At 39.1% G+C, this 13,756-nt stretch overlaps 1 protein-coding gene across 6 annotated transcripts in view; it reads left to right on the plus strand.

Moving 5' to 3' along the window:
• Nucleotides 1-13,756, plus strand: part of LOC117560669 (glutamate receptor-interacting protein 2-like) — a 522,557-nt gene that overhangs the window by 244,088 nt on the left and 264,713 nt on the right. For 2 of the 6 annotated variants that reach the window (XM_034237607.1, XM_034237609.1), the window contains exon 1: nt 266-566. The exons of the other annotated variants lie outside the window; for them this stretch is intronic. In XM_034237607.1, coding sequence (XP_034093498.1) covers nt 512-566 — 55 coding nt within the window. In that variant the 5' untranslated portion in view covers nt 266-511. Of the gene's footprint in view, nt 1-265; nt 567-13,756 lie in introns of those variants that run through there. 6 annotated transcript variants of the gene reach the window in all.

A 13,756-nucleotide genomic window follows, 5' to 3' on the forward strand; every position in this document is an offset into this window, starting at 1 on the left:
AAGGAAATCACACAAGGATAAAAGACAAGATCAGGATGAAAGACAAGTCATTATGGAGGAAGAGAAGGAGAGGTAGGGAGGGGAAGGATACAGTGAGTAAGAGAGAAGAGAGGGAGAGGAGGCAGCTTACATTCACACTACTACTTCCCACACAGAAAGAAAGAGAGAACAACCAGAGTGAGAGACAGAGGTGAAGCTCAGAGACTCTTCAGGGGGATGGAGTCATCTCTTCACAACGTTACAGAGTGACTCCCTTTCTCTCTCTTCACTGCCATGTGACCGACTCCAGTACCCGCTCTTTTTCACTCTTTCATCCTTTCGCTCGGCTCACAGTATGTCTGACTGAGGAGGAGGGAGAAGAAGAAGAGGGAGAAGAAGAGGGAGAAGAGGAGGAAGAAGAGGGAGAAGAAGAGGGAGAAGAAGAGGAAGAAGAGGGAGAAGAAGAGGGAGAAGAAGAGGGAGAAGAAGAAAGCAGGAAGAAGATATAGAGAAGAAAAAAAGAGGAAGAGGGATGTTCACCGTTTCACTCAAGTGCCGCTTAGGGGTCATCAGACGCAAACATAACGGTACAGTGAGTGTGTGTGTGTGTGTGTGTGTGTGTGTGTGTGTGTGTGTGTGCGTGTGTGTGTGTGTGTGTGTGTGTGTGTGCGTGTGTGTGTGTGCGCGAACAATACTGCTGTTGTCTTTATTTGACTTCACCGTGTGTCTCTGATGTGTAGGATCTTCCATGCTCAGTTTGTGTCTGTCTGTAAACACTTCATATTCTTATGTGTCCTGTGTGTTCATTCTCTCTGTGTGTGTGCATGTGTTCATTCTCTCTGTGTGTGTGCATGTGTTCCTGTGTGTTCATTCTCTCTGTGTGTGTGCATGTGTGTTCATTCTCTCTGTGTGTGTGCATGTGTTCCTGTGTGTTCATTCTCTCTGTGTGTGTACATGTGTTCCTGTGTGTTCATTCTCTCTGTGTGTGTACATGTGTTCCTGTGTGTTCATTCTCTCTGTGTGTGTGCATGTGTTCCTGTGTGTTCATTCTCTCTGTGTGTGTGCCACGAGGAAAGCAAGATGCTCGCCTCCTGCCGATGTTGTTGGCATGTTATTTTCTCATCTGTCCTCCTTCTTCCTCTTCTTCTTTGATTTCTTCTTCTACACTTTTTACGCCTACACTTTACCTATGTTAGTTACCAAGGCTGTGTCGCTATCTCTGAATGAGGTTTTGGTTTAGACAGAAAATTAGATCAGAAAGTCAATTTAATTGACTTGACATGGGTAAACAAAGCCATTTGTCTTGTGCTTGGAAGTAAAAGCCTTTCTTGCTGATCGTCTTGAACAACAGGTTGATTGTCTCTGTCTGCGTGAATAGATTGTTTAGCTGTGTGAGTCAATTAGGTTGTTCAGGTTATTTGAATGGGCTTGAATGGACTGTGCTTCTTTTATTATGGCTGCTGGTCTCTCTAAATATTACAATTTAGTAACTTAAGTGAAGTGAGAGACACATTTTGATGCAGTTTAATGTAAGTTTTAGTCATAGATGAAAAAATGCATCAATTTGAGACTTTGTTGTAGCTCTTGATTCTCATTATTTTTGTGTTAACCTAAAGAAAACTGACATTATGTGTTTATGTTGTGTATTTTCCAAATCAAAAATGGGTTTACTTTCCATCAGAAGCTTAATGCTTACTGAGCGTCTGCACGGTGTGGAATATAACAAAGTGAGTGGAGGCTGGATGTGTGTTGTTCATAAACGTTTATGACTGGAGTATATACAGCTCATAATTCTCGTTTTATCCAACACATTGACTCGATATAGTAAAATGACACAGACGGAGGTGCTTATTATTCATCACAACAGAAACCCTTTATCTTTTCTTCAATTTGGCATCAAAATTAAGCTGTTGAAAAAAACATCAACCACGTAATAACCAAACAGGCTTTTTCTTTTTCTTTGATTTCAGTTCAAATCAAAAGTGATTTTCAACCATTTTCAGCGGCAAGCTAGCAGCTATGGACATGTGTGTGTTCTGTCAACACATTTATAATAATTGTTGAAAAAATGACATGTTCTCAACCACCCTGAATCTTTCTTTTTTGTTACACCATTTTGCTTGCTATATACCCAAACATTGACATTCCATATCATGTAACTTCACCAGCACCTCTATAGCAATTTAAGCCAAACCACTATTTTTCCTGAACTTAATCAAGTACTCTACTTGTTTTGCTTAAACCAATCAATGTGCTTCCTGTGGAGAAATACAGTTGTTTTAAAACACTGTGTCACATTCTGGACATTTGTGATGAAACATGTGAACAATGAGTTATAACTGTTCTTAAGATATGGTACGACCGGTTGTATGAGGAGGACATGTTGCTTCATTGTAGGTTAACTCATATTTTATAACTAAATATTCATTATTTTGTTTCTTCAATTGAATTAACATTGTTCATGGTGTTCTGGGTGCTCTACCTTTATCAACACAGGAGCATTGCGCTGCTGGGTTGTTTGTGTGTCTTTCATCTTTCATGTATGACATACAATACGTTGTGACTGATTGTTTATGTGCTGGTGTGAGTGAGATGCATGGTTGGTTTCCAGTGGAGCTTGGGGCCAGTTTGTGGTGTGTGCTGATTGATCTTCAAATCTCTGCGAGCTGTGGGGACCTCTGGATTCTTTCTCTCTGATTACTGACTTTCATTACAAATGAGGCCACTGCTCACAGCATGGGGTGTGTGTGTGTGTGTTGTGTATTTAGGCGGCTGAGAGAGCAGGTGATCTAAAAATGTGTATCCATATGGTCTGTATGTAAATTATGTACTTGAGTTTGTGTGTGTGTTTTGGCATGTTGGTGCTCTGAGTGAGGAATGTCTCGTTAAACACTTTGACAGACTGTGTGTGTGTGTGTGTGTAGATGAATGATGTTTAGTCTCAGAGGAGAGTGCAACAGAGGGCAAGGCTGGCAGCTGCAGATGAATAGAAATCATGAGTTGGTTCACTTTGTACTGTTTACTGAAGTTTCATCAAGCAGCATATCCCAACCACAAGTCGCTACATGCAAAATACTTTTTCCTCAAATCCAAAGACATTACAAGACCACTGTGTCAAATAACTCTGACCAAATACAAAAAAGAAAACGTAATTTAATTCATCAAAATGTAATTGTTCAGATCTGCTGTCTAGATTTATTGTGTAATTGTATCTGGCTAAATCACAGCTAACTAAGCAAAAATACAACCCAATGGTAAAAGGAAACCATTGGAAACAGCTATCCTGACTTTGTTCAAAGGTAACAAAGTATTATACCAGACTATAGCTGTGTTTCAATTGCATACTTCTGTACTCATGCCACCCAATTTGAAGTATTGCAAAATGCAGTTGCACTCATGATCAACAAGTTGAGTGTGGAATGCTGGACATTTCTAGTGAACACAGCTCTACACATAAAAGTTATACATTTGTTTCTGTGTTTTTTATATATATATATATATACATATATGTATATATATATATATCCTCTGTGGTGCATGTCTAATCATATATATATATGATTAGACACGCACCACAAAGGATATATATGTATATATATATATATATATACATATATGTATATATATATATATACATATATGTATATATATATATATATATATATATAAAAAACACAGAAACAAATGTATAACTTTTATGTGTAGTGCTGTGTTCACTAGAAATGTCCAGCATTCCACACTCAACTTGTTGATCATGAGTGCAACTGCATTTTGCACGATGCACAAGTATTTACAGTGTAAAACTTGCAGTGTGCTAAAGAGAGACACAGCACATGTCTTGCAGTTGAGCAGTTGCCTTGCAATCAGAGGATACTACAGGAAGTTACTGGTCCTGGCTAAGAAATAGTCTGACACACAATCTCCCATTCAATGATGATACCTCAGTTTTACACTTTTCACTTTTTGTACGTTACAAATTAAATAAAACATGCTAGTGCAAATTGAGCTTTAGAGGTCCTGGAAGGAAAATGTAATTAACTTTGGACAGAGCCAGGGTAGCCGTTTAGTTGTTGTGCTAAGCTAAGTTAGCTGGTTGCTGCGGTACAGTGTATTTAGCGTACAGATGTGAGAGTAATATCAGTCTTATCATCTTACAATCTGCAACTGCAATGTGTTGTGAAAAGTAGCTTATGAGGAGAAGACAGCATTCTTGGAGAAGAAGAAATAGGCCTATACTTTCACTTATCCACTGTAACTCAACACACAGATTTTGAAAGCAAAACTTTTACTTGTAACAGAATATTTGTTCCAATATAGTATTGTCACTTAATTAAAAAGTATTTCTTCCACCTTCAAATACAACATAACAATTCCTATAAAGTCAGAACTGCATATCTCGTCCCTCACAGAGAAGAGTGTGTGTGAATGTTAAAATGAGAATGGTGTGCTCAGCAAACTCTGCTTTTTGTGTGCAAGATTCCAAACGTAGTAGTAGGGTCAGAAATGAATAGAGCAGAGGTGTTGCTGGGTGCATTAGATAAGAGGTGTACACGGTTCACAGGGCTAAACGGCTGAGACGTGCCACTTTAAAGTCTCAAAATTACATTTCTTGCTCAGCTGTTTCCTATTCATCCAACTTGCATGTGATGTATGATCATTTCAGGATATGAGAAAACATATTATTTGAATATAAATGGTGGTGTTTGCTTTGGAAATAGTTGCTGTATCTGCTGTTGCATATAGGAAAGAGCTGGTTGGCTTCTTCCATGTCCAAATTCAAAAATACTAACTTGTGATGTGGATTATGAAATGAGAAAATAAATCTGCCTGTTATCCCTGACATGTGTCCAGCAGTGGGTAGAGGGAACATTACTCATCATATGTTCTATCAAGGATGTTGCTCACTTGCTTCTCCTTTTTTGGATAGCGTTGTTTTGGATTCTTCAGTGATTCATCCGTTTCTGTAGGTGGAGATTTCCCACCAGTGATAACCGTAGAAAACTCTATTTTATTTGTTCAATGTTGTACTACTGAGGTTCAGCCTGTTCATGTATTCCTTCTAAATGTCCTTTGCTTGAACTTGAAAAACTCTTTGCGAACATAATCAGGTCTCTCAGAGAGGAGTCATGTGTCTTCTCTTCACACCATATTGTTTTAGAATTCAGTCTCACTCAAACTGGTGCTTAACCGATGGCCCCAAGCATTTCATCCTGGGGATAAGAAATAACAATGTAGACTTTATAGGTATACAATTTGACGTTGTAAACTTGACATCACCCATTGGATTGTGGACTCATATTTTGAAGCCATGAGCTTGGTGTTGTGTTGGTTTGGGTCAGCATCTCTGTATTTGGCCATCTGTATGGCGTTGGCAGAAGTGACACGACAGGGTAATCAAACACTGAAATATACTTCTCCTAAGAAGGCAACCAAATAGTTTGAATCAACTTTCATAAAGTAGAAACACACCGTGAAACAGTTTAAGTTCCAAGACCCTAAACGGGACAAAACTGTGGTGACCTTTCAATCACAAAGTAGCCCTGCCCCTTAAGCTTTTTTTTAAGAATATTATTTATTCACAAAATGATTAATATACTGTAAAGGAGAATACTTGAAACCAAGTAATCAGGAAAATGTTAACTGAGGTAATAAATCAGTTACTACAGTCTTCTTAAAATAGGTCAGTGTTTTACTAATCCCAATGTGAAAACTGTGCCATAGCATTTCTTAGTCCAATAATAACAAAATACAAAATCAGATAAAAAAGCAATAGAAATCAAGGGCTACATTTTTATCCTTACAATATTCCTGATACTGTGCAGTGAAAGAATACTTATAATTGCTTGTAGGTTATTGCTATTGATGTGACGGTAATCGTTGACCCTGGGTTTGGTATTAGATGTTTTTGACATTGAGCTCTGGAACAATAATAAAGTAGGGCAGTTGAAATCTTTTCAGTTTCGGAGTGTTGGCGAAAACTCTTCATGTCTGTGGGGTACTTTCAGCAGGTGAGGGTCTAAGGATGCCATTGTGCTACTATCTATCTTTCACTCTTTCTGTTTTTGATCCCCCGAAGACAGTTTCATTGGGTTTGTTACACTTCTTTAGCTCCTCTGTGGAAACTGTTTGCTGTATGACAGTTTTTCTTCCTCCGACCAGAGGCTTCCTCTGTAAGCGTGACCTGGTGCTGATCAGGGAGTCTGCAGGTCTGTGATCCTTTAAATGGAGCACCTGGACTAGAAAATAGATTATCTGCCACACTCTACTTCTTTCTATCCCTCTGGCGCCATCCGTGGTGCTCACACCTGGCCTTCAGACACTCTCTGTGGTGCTCAACTTGTTACAGAGTGCAGCTGGTCTATAAGAGTATTACACTTTAAACTCACTTTTCAGCTTGTGCTTTGATGCACATTGACCCTTGCGATTACACAATATTGCATGATTCTTATTTTCTCTGCAACCTTTTAATATCTGCAAGTTTAGGGTAAAATGTAGTCTTTACTGCCTTAATGAAGTTCTTCTTGCTATCTTGTAACTTGGGATCAGAATTCATAACTCCATAAACCCTGCTTTATAGCAGTAGTTGCTAACTTATACTTTTGCATAAGCTGTTTTTTTGCGTAAGCTGTTTTTTTTTACAAGACAAATATAAATAACACAAAGTCAGGGTTGTTCTTCATTCCCATCTAGCTTTGCTGAATGCATGTTTATACCTTACTGTAATCATAATGGGATGCCACATTGATCCCTGCTGTGAAGTGCAGCTTTATTAGTTCACCTCAAGATGAGTTAGAGAACAGGATGTGACACAGAGCAGCACTTCTGCAGCTCAGAGGGACTCAGCTCTGCCGCTGTCAGATGATTGTCAGCGTGATCCTTTCGTATGAAATAAGTACCGATACCGTCCACTAGACTCCTAGTTACGTCGCCAGCTGCGTACATGATTTCGTTCGGCAGCCAAATACCGCAAAAATAATCTGTGACGCGTTTGCGTGTATTGTGTTTGTTTCCCAGGGAAACACTCACAAGAAACGCCGGCTGTTGTTATGCCTGCTGTGATGTTAAGTTACCGCTTGTAATTATGCCTTTACAAGCTTAAAAGTTGTATTTATCATCTGAATTTGGCGAAACAAGTTTAATATTCTAAAAACCAAGACTTTGTTTATTTGAAATCAGATTAAATAAAACTGTCACGGATCCTGCCGTGTTATCTATGATTACTATAGAGTGGCGAAGTCCCTCCCCTTCCGGTGGACCTCCATGGGTCCTTATTTCTAAAAAATGATGTATTGAAGTCAATGGAGAGAGAAAGATTATCTTTCGATCCCGTTTGAATTGTGCCACAAATTACACATATGATGTTTGTCAATTTAAAAGATAATTTTGCAAGTCAAAAAAATAATAATGTCGTAAAACTGTGAAGTAACACTTTTGTTTGTGTGAAACGCTGAATGAACTACATCTCTGGTCTCGCAGAACAACACACGTCACCAAGATGGCCGTCACTACTGTCTTGTCAACAAAACGATTGACTACCCTCAATCAGTAGCGTGGCGTGGGGAAAAATATAGGGGAAGCCCATTATTTGGGTCGGGGGGGTGGTCAATAACGTAACCAGATGAGTAATTACAGCGCCCGGTATCATTTTACACACATTTGTATCACACAGATGCAGGACTTGCACACGCCTGTTATCTAACCGACAGGTCCACACGCACTCTCCAGCTGAAACTCTCTCCTTATTAATTTAAGCATTTTACTTATTAATGTATGCAGACAATCACACAATCTGTGTTTTTTGGATTTACCGTGCCTCTCAATTGCCCGTGGCAGGTTGGCAAGGTCGATGAATCCTGAAGTTGCCCAAGGATTGTTCAGGGAGCACGAATCCTTGTCAAAAAGAAGACATGGCCAGCCAAATAGACGCTGAAGTTTAGCGCTTCCAGTTAGCCACTCCGTGCGGACATCATTGTCCTCATTGAACGTCCAATTCTCTCCCTTTTTCCTCTGTGTACACCATAGACTGGTGAAACAGTCTATTTGTGCAGATAGCGTGAAGTAGAAAAGATCGGCGATCGGCGATGCTAGCGTTAGCATTTCTACCCCGGGCTTAAATGGTGTATTATAGAAGGATCACACCGGTGACAGTACTCTTCAAAGGGTTCACGAAATATGACTACTACTCTTACTGTTTAACATTTTGGGTTACTTAATGTTACTTCATGTTAAGGCTAATAAAAATGACAAGGCTGTAATGCTAACTAACGTGCTAGCTACTAGCTAGGTAGCTAACTTGATCCAGCCACTCCTGGTCCTTTCATCAGACGGGAAGCGAAAGAACGAGCAAGACCCATTGCTGGTATGATAACAACCTGGTACTAAGCACACAGGCATCTTGTTAAAGTTATCTTATCTTAGCCAGCGCCAGATAGATAGATTATATCTGTATGGCGCTGATCTTAGCTATCTCTTAGTGGAGGAAAACAGTTATGACATCACTTACTCTGGCATTTGTAGTCTTTCTAGTTGCGTATTTTTCATAGTCTTATATTTCAACAGTTTTACGACAAACTGTGACTTTTTTGACATGGAAATTATATTTTAAGATTGACAAACATCATATGTGTAATTCATGGCACAATTCAAATGGGATCGAAAAATAAGTTTTCTCTCTCCATTGACTTCATTACATTATTTTTCCGAAATAAGGTCCCATGGACCGGAAGTAGATGGGCGTGACTTCGCCACTCTATATGCTTTACATTCATCATTTCAGCGGGAGGGAGGGGGAGCGGCGCTGAGGAACAGCAGAGTGCGGGTTGACAGGTCTCTCTGTTGACATTCCCCTTATTGTGCGTCAGCAGAGACTGGCTACAAGTGTCTTAGGTTCAAGTTAGACAACTAATGTCTGGGTTAGTGTTCATGACTTCATGTTTATGTCATCTTAATGGTTATTCTTAATGCACACACATTTTCCGTGCTTTCCAATAGTTTAAAATAGTTTTATTCCACTGTTAAATAACCTGTTCTATGAACTGATATTGTTTAGTGAGCTTATTAGAGGATGTTCCCTGAAAGATTGTAAAATGTCAATGAAGATGTCAGACTTAGTATATTTGTTAATAATTACATACAATACATGGAATTTGTGTGTGTGTGTGTTCCAAGTGAATCTGCGGCCCCCTGGTGGCCAGTACATCAATCATGTGGCCCCCACCACCATCCAAGTTGCCCATCCCTGATTTAATGGGTCAAGTTAATACATCAAATGGCTGACAAAAGGCCCAATGACAATATAATACTTATTCATGAACCAGTTAATTTTTAGATATTAGAAGAGGGTTTTATGAACTTGCAGACCTCAAGTTCTAGACTTTGCGCTTTCAAGGAACTTTTTTTTCTTTTATTCAACTAAATGAATAACAATACAGACAACTGACCCAGCCAAGTTACCAGAATGCATCATTATTTGAAGCAAATAGACAAAGAGCTTAGCATATGAAGAAAAACAAGTGCTCCCGTGAGTTATCCAATTTCAATGTTTTTGGTCAAAGTCCTCAAATATTGAGCCATAGAAACTACAACCTTAATGAAAGATACATTTCAGAACCTACAGTTTAGTAATACAAATAATAAAATATATATATGTATATTTCAGGTCTACAGATAGATGTTTAACAAAGTTATTTACAGGGCTAAAATGAAAATGAAATACCAGAAAATGAAAATAAATAAATAAAATCTAACTACGCACTTAATTAAAAATTTTTATCTGTGTAACTTTGTTGTGGCAACAGCAGCTCAGTCTGTGGGGGACTTGTCTTGTCTCACAGTCTTAGGAACCAAAGGGTCGCTGGCTCAAGTCCCGATCGGACATAAATACGTAGTGTGGACTGGTAGCTGGAGAGGTGCCAGTTAACAACTGGGTACTACAAAAGTGTCCTTGAGCAAGGCAATGAACCCCTTACCCCCAATTGCTAACCCTGACACAGAACATTCTGGCAGCCTGTTTGCTCTGACACCTCTGCAGACAAAGTATTTTGCACTGTGTATTATAGCAGACTGCTCTTCTTCTTGTTGAGTATACTACAAAATATGCTATAGTTGGTAACAAAATGGCGTAGTCTTTGTTGCTAACGCGAAATATTTTGTTATGCAACGATACTTGTTTCGGAGGAGGCTGATGCTATTAACAGAAGTGGCAACAGATTGTCCTCTCAGTTAAACTGACCCAAACAACAGCTGACAGAATGTCCTCGGGACAAACAGTGGGTTCTGTGCCAGCTCACTCGTCGTGGTGTCCTTCTGTGTGAGAGCACTGGAGATGTAGCACAGGGAGCATCAAAGCTCTCAGAAGACTTCCTTTGAAGATCTAATCATAATCGCGATACATGTAATATGCTACGTATAACCTGGTTCCATCAGAGGGTTTAGCTATGAGAGGAGACAGCAGGAGGAGCATCAAAGCCCTGAGAACCCAATAAAGAACCAGGCAGGATGCCTCTGTCTCTCGAGGGGAACATCCATAGATGTCTCTCTCCTTATTTATTTTCTCAAAGTCACACGTACATATATAGAGATATAGAGCCCAGAGGAAATGGTTCACACTTTCCAATCACACTTTACTGCGCATTCACACATAAGCATATGCAAAGCTGTATAGATGACAAGGTTGTAAATATATTTAAAATATCATTCTTTTGTTTCTCACAAATTCAAGCGAATTAGCAGTAAAACCCAACTGAGAAGTGTTTTAAGATGCAATTAAGGGTAAAGAAACCATTCTCGATTTAGAAGCATGCGGCATGAGAGACAATCTTGTTTTTTTCCGGCATTCCAGAACAAACACAGCACGATAACCCTGAACAGCTGATAAAGGACTTTATGATAACCCAACTGAAAATCTCCCCGGACACAGTTAAGGACATAACATTTCACAGAGTGCACCGCATCGGCCAAAACAACACCTCAAACAAACGCCCGCGACCTGGTGTTGCTACATTTGAACATTTCAAACAGAAACAACAGGTACAGCATCAAGGCAGACAGCTCAAAGGTACGGACTATGGACTCAACGATCAGTTCCCCCGAGAAATACTGGACAGACGTAAAACTCAAACATGCAACAAGGGGAAAAAAGCAGTCATTGTTCTCTCTCTCTCTCTCTCTCTCTCTCTCTCTCTCTCTCTCTCTCTCTCTCTCTCTCTCTCTCTCTCTCTCTCTCTCTCTCTCTCTCTCTCTCTCTCATATAATGACTTTATGATGTTGATCAAAATGCACAATGGTTTTACTAGGAACCCTTATCACAACAGCCTGGTGGAAATGTAACGAATTAACTAACAACATAATTTCACCCACCGAACAAACATCCATCTGGAACAATCCTGACTTTCTAATAAACAGAATACCTTTACATTTCAAATCATGGATCACCAAAAGCATCACACACCTCAAACATATATTTCATGAACACAAGTTAATTCCATTATCTGATTTGGTCCAGAAGTACGGCATCAGGGAACATCAATATTTAGAATATTTACAACTCAAATCATCCAATTCAAACCAAAGTTAACAGCAAAACTTTGATCTCTTATCCCCCCTCAGAAATATTCCAAATCAAATCAAGAAAAAAAATACTTTCAAAAATATATAAATTAATTTATTCTGCAGACCTAACAATGTCCATCCCTTCAAATAAATGGGAAAAAGATCTACAGATCACCCCGAGCGCCGACTTCTGGTCTGCAGAAACATCTTCTCCATATCAACCAACACCAACATGCACCTCATACAATATAAGATTATTCACAGAGTGCACTACACGGGGAAAAGGATGTTTAAAATGGGTTTTGTAGATTCTGACATCTGTCCTCATTGCTCACTTAACACCACAGACACCTACATGCACATGGGAATGCACACCAGTTAAGCAATTCTGGTATAACATCATCACCAAAACATTTGGACTACCTACGTTGTAAATGTATTATCTTTTCAATTTACACACGGCATCTATTGCACGTCTGTCCGTCCTGGGAGAGGGATCCCTCCTCTGTTGCTCTCCCTGAGGTTTCTCCCATTTTTCCCTTTAAACTGTGGGTTTTCTTCTGGAAGTTTTTCCTTGTACGATGTGAGGGTCTAAGGACAGAGGGTGTCGTATTGTCATACTGATATTCTGTACACACTATGAAGACCACTGAGACAAATGTAACATTTGTGATATTGGCCTTTATAAATAAACATTGATTGATTGATTGACATCACCGACAATCTCTCTCTTTTGCTGGACTGCCACACCCCCTTCTTCCATCCCTTTGTTTACTAGGAGACATTTCCAATGTGAACATCAACATTACATCAAGTACTGTCCATAGCCCTAATCATTGCAAAAAAAACGATCCTCATGAATTGGAAATCACGCCACAAAAGCACCCGCTTATAGAATACATTTCAATGGAAAAATGATCTGCCGGCATAAAAAACCAAACCAATGATATTGATGCAATCTGGAACCCATATTTGGAAAAATGTAATTAATAATCCTCAGTCCGATTTCACCCACCACCCCTTTCTACTTCTTTAAGGTCATGCTACTATTTATATGCCCCCCCTTCCTATGATATATGACTATTATATTGTTACTCATTTCATTTTAAATATAATTTGTCATTTATTACTCTCTTTTTGTCCAATCCCCCAGACGCACACACACACACACACACACGCACACGCACGCACACACACACGCACGCACGCACACACACACACACACACTGTTTTTCTTTTCTTTTTTGTCTTGTAAAAAAGATGCAATTAAGGCTGTAATATAAATGAGATTAAAGCCATTTACATTATCCTAGTGGAGTTGCATTTCATTTCTCTCTAGAAATGAGGCGGATGATTACGAGCTAAATGCTGCTATGTCTCCGAGGGCCTTTTTGGCAGATAACCAACAATTATCGAGAGTCTTGGATTACATCTACTTGTCTAAAATGTGTGCTCTCCATACTGTCTATAGCATACTCTCCTTTTGTATTTGATGTGTGTATTTGAAACCGTATAGAGATGTATGTGTTGTTTCTGATGGTGTCTGATTGTACTTCTGTGTTTTGTTCTATCGAGTATCTTCTCCTGCTGCAGATTTCACTGAGATTTCCCAAATGTATAAACATTAGAAACATAAATGTGAGTATCAGGGACAAAATGAGTTTGTCTCGAATTCCAAATGCAGTTTAGTTTTCTTGTCCCAGTTTACAGTGGTTTATTGTTCAGTTGTTGGTATTTCAAATGAACCATGGCTTTTTTTCATTTTAGTTTGCCGACTAAAACAGCTTGGGTCACATGTTTATTTTACATATTTGATCGACTCTTTTTTGTTTCACAGTAACCCTACCCCTAACCCTCCAAAATCTTAATTTGAATTTTAAAGTAAGTATTTGGTTTAAAGTTGGACTGGATTTATTTAAGTCATTTTCATGAATTTAAACAACTGTCCTTGCTGGAGCCTGATTATTCATCAAGAGTTACTACCATAGTTCGGCTGAGGTACCTGCTGAGTTGAAATGTGGGAAGTGTCCTGATTGGACGGGCTTCAGTCTTCTTCAGTGATTATTAAACCCCAGGAACAGCTGTGCTGGAATCGGTCCAGCTGAAGTTGGTCTGAAAGCGCCCGAAAAAGAGGTTGTTTTCAAAACTGCCTAAAACTTCAACTGCACAAACAAAAATGTCATATTAATATTATATTAAAAATATATATATATATTATTACAATATA

The sequence above is a fragment of the Gymnodraco acuticeps genome, unplaced genomic scaffold (genome assembly GCF_902827175.1).
Source record: "Gymnodraco acuticeps unplaced genomic scaffold, fGymAcu1.1, whole genome shotgun sequence".
Classification (NCBI taxonomy): domain Eukaryota; kingdom Metazoa; phylum Chordata; class Actinopteri; order Perciformes; family Bathydraconidae; genus Gymnodraco; species Gymnodraco acuticeps.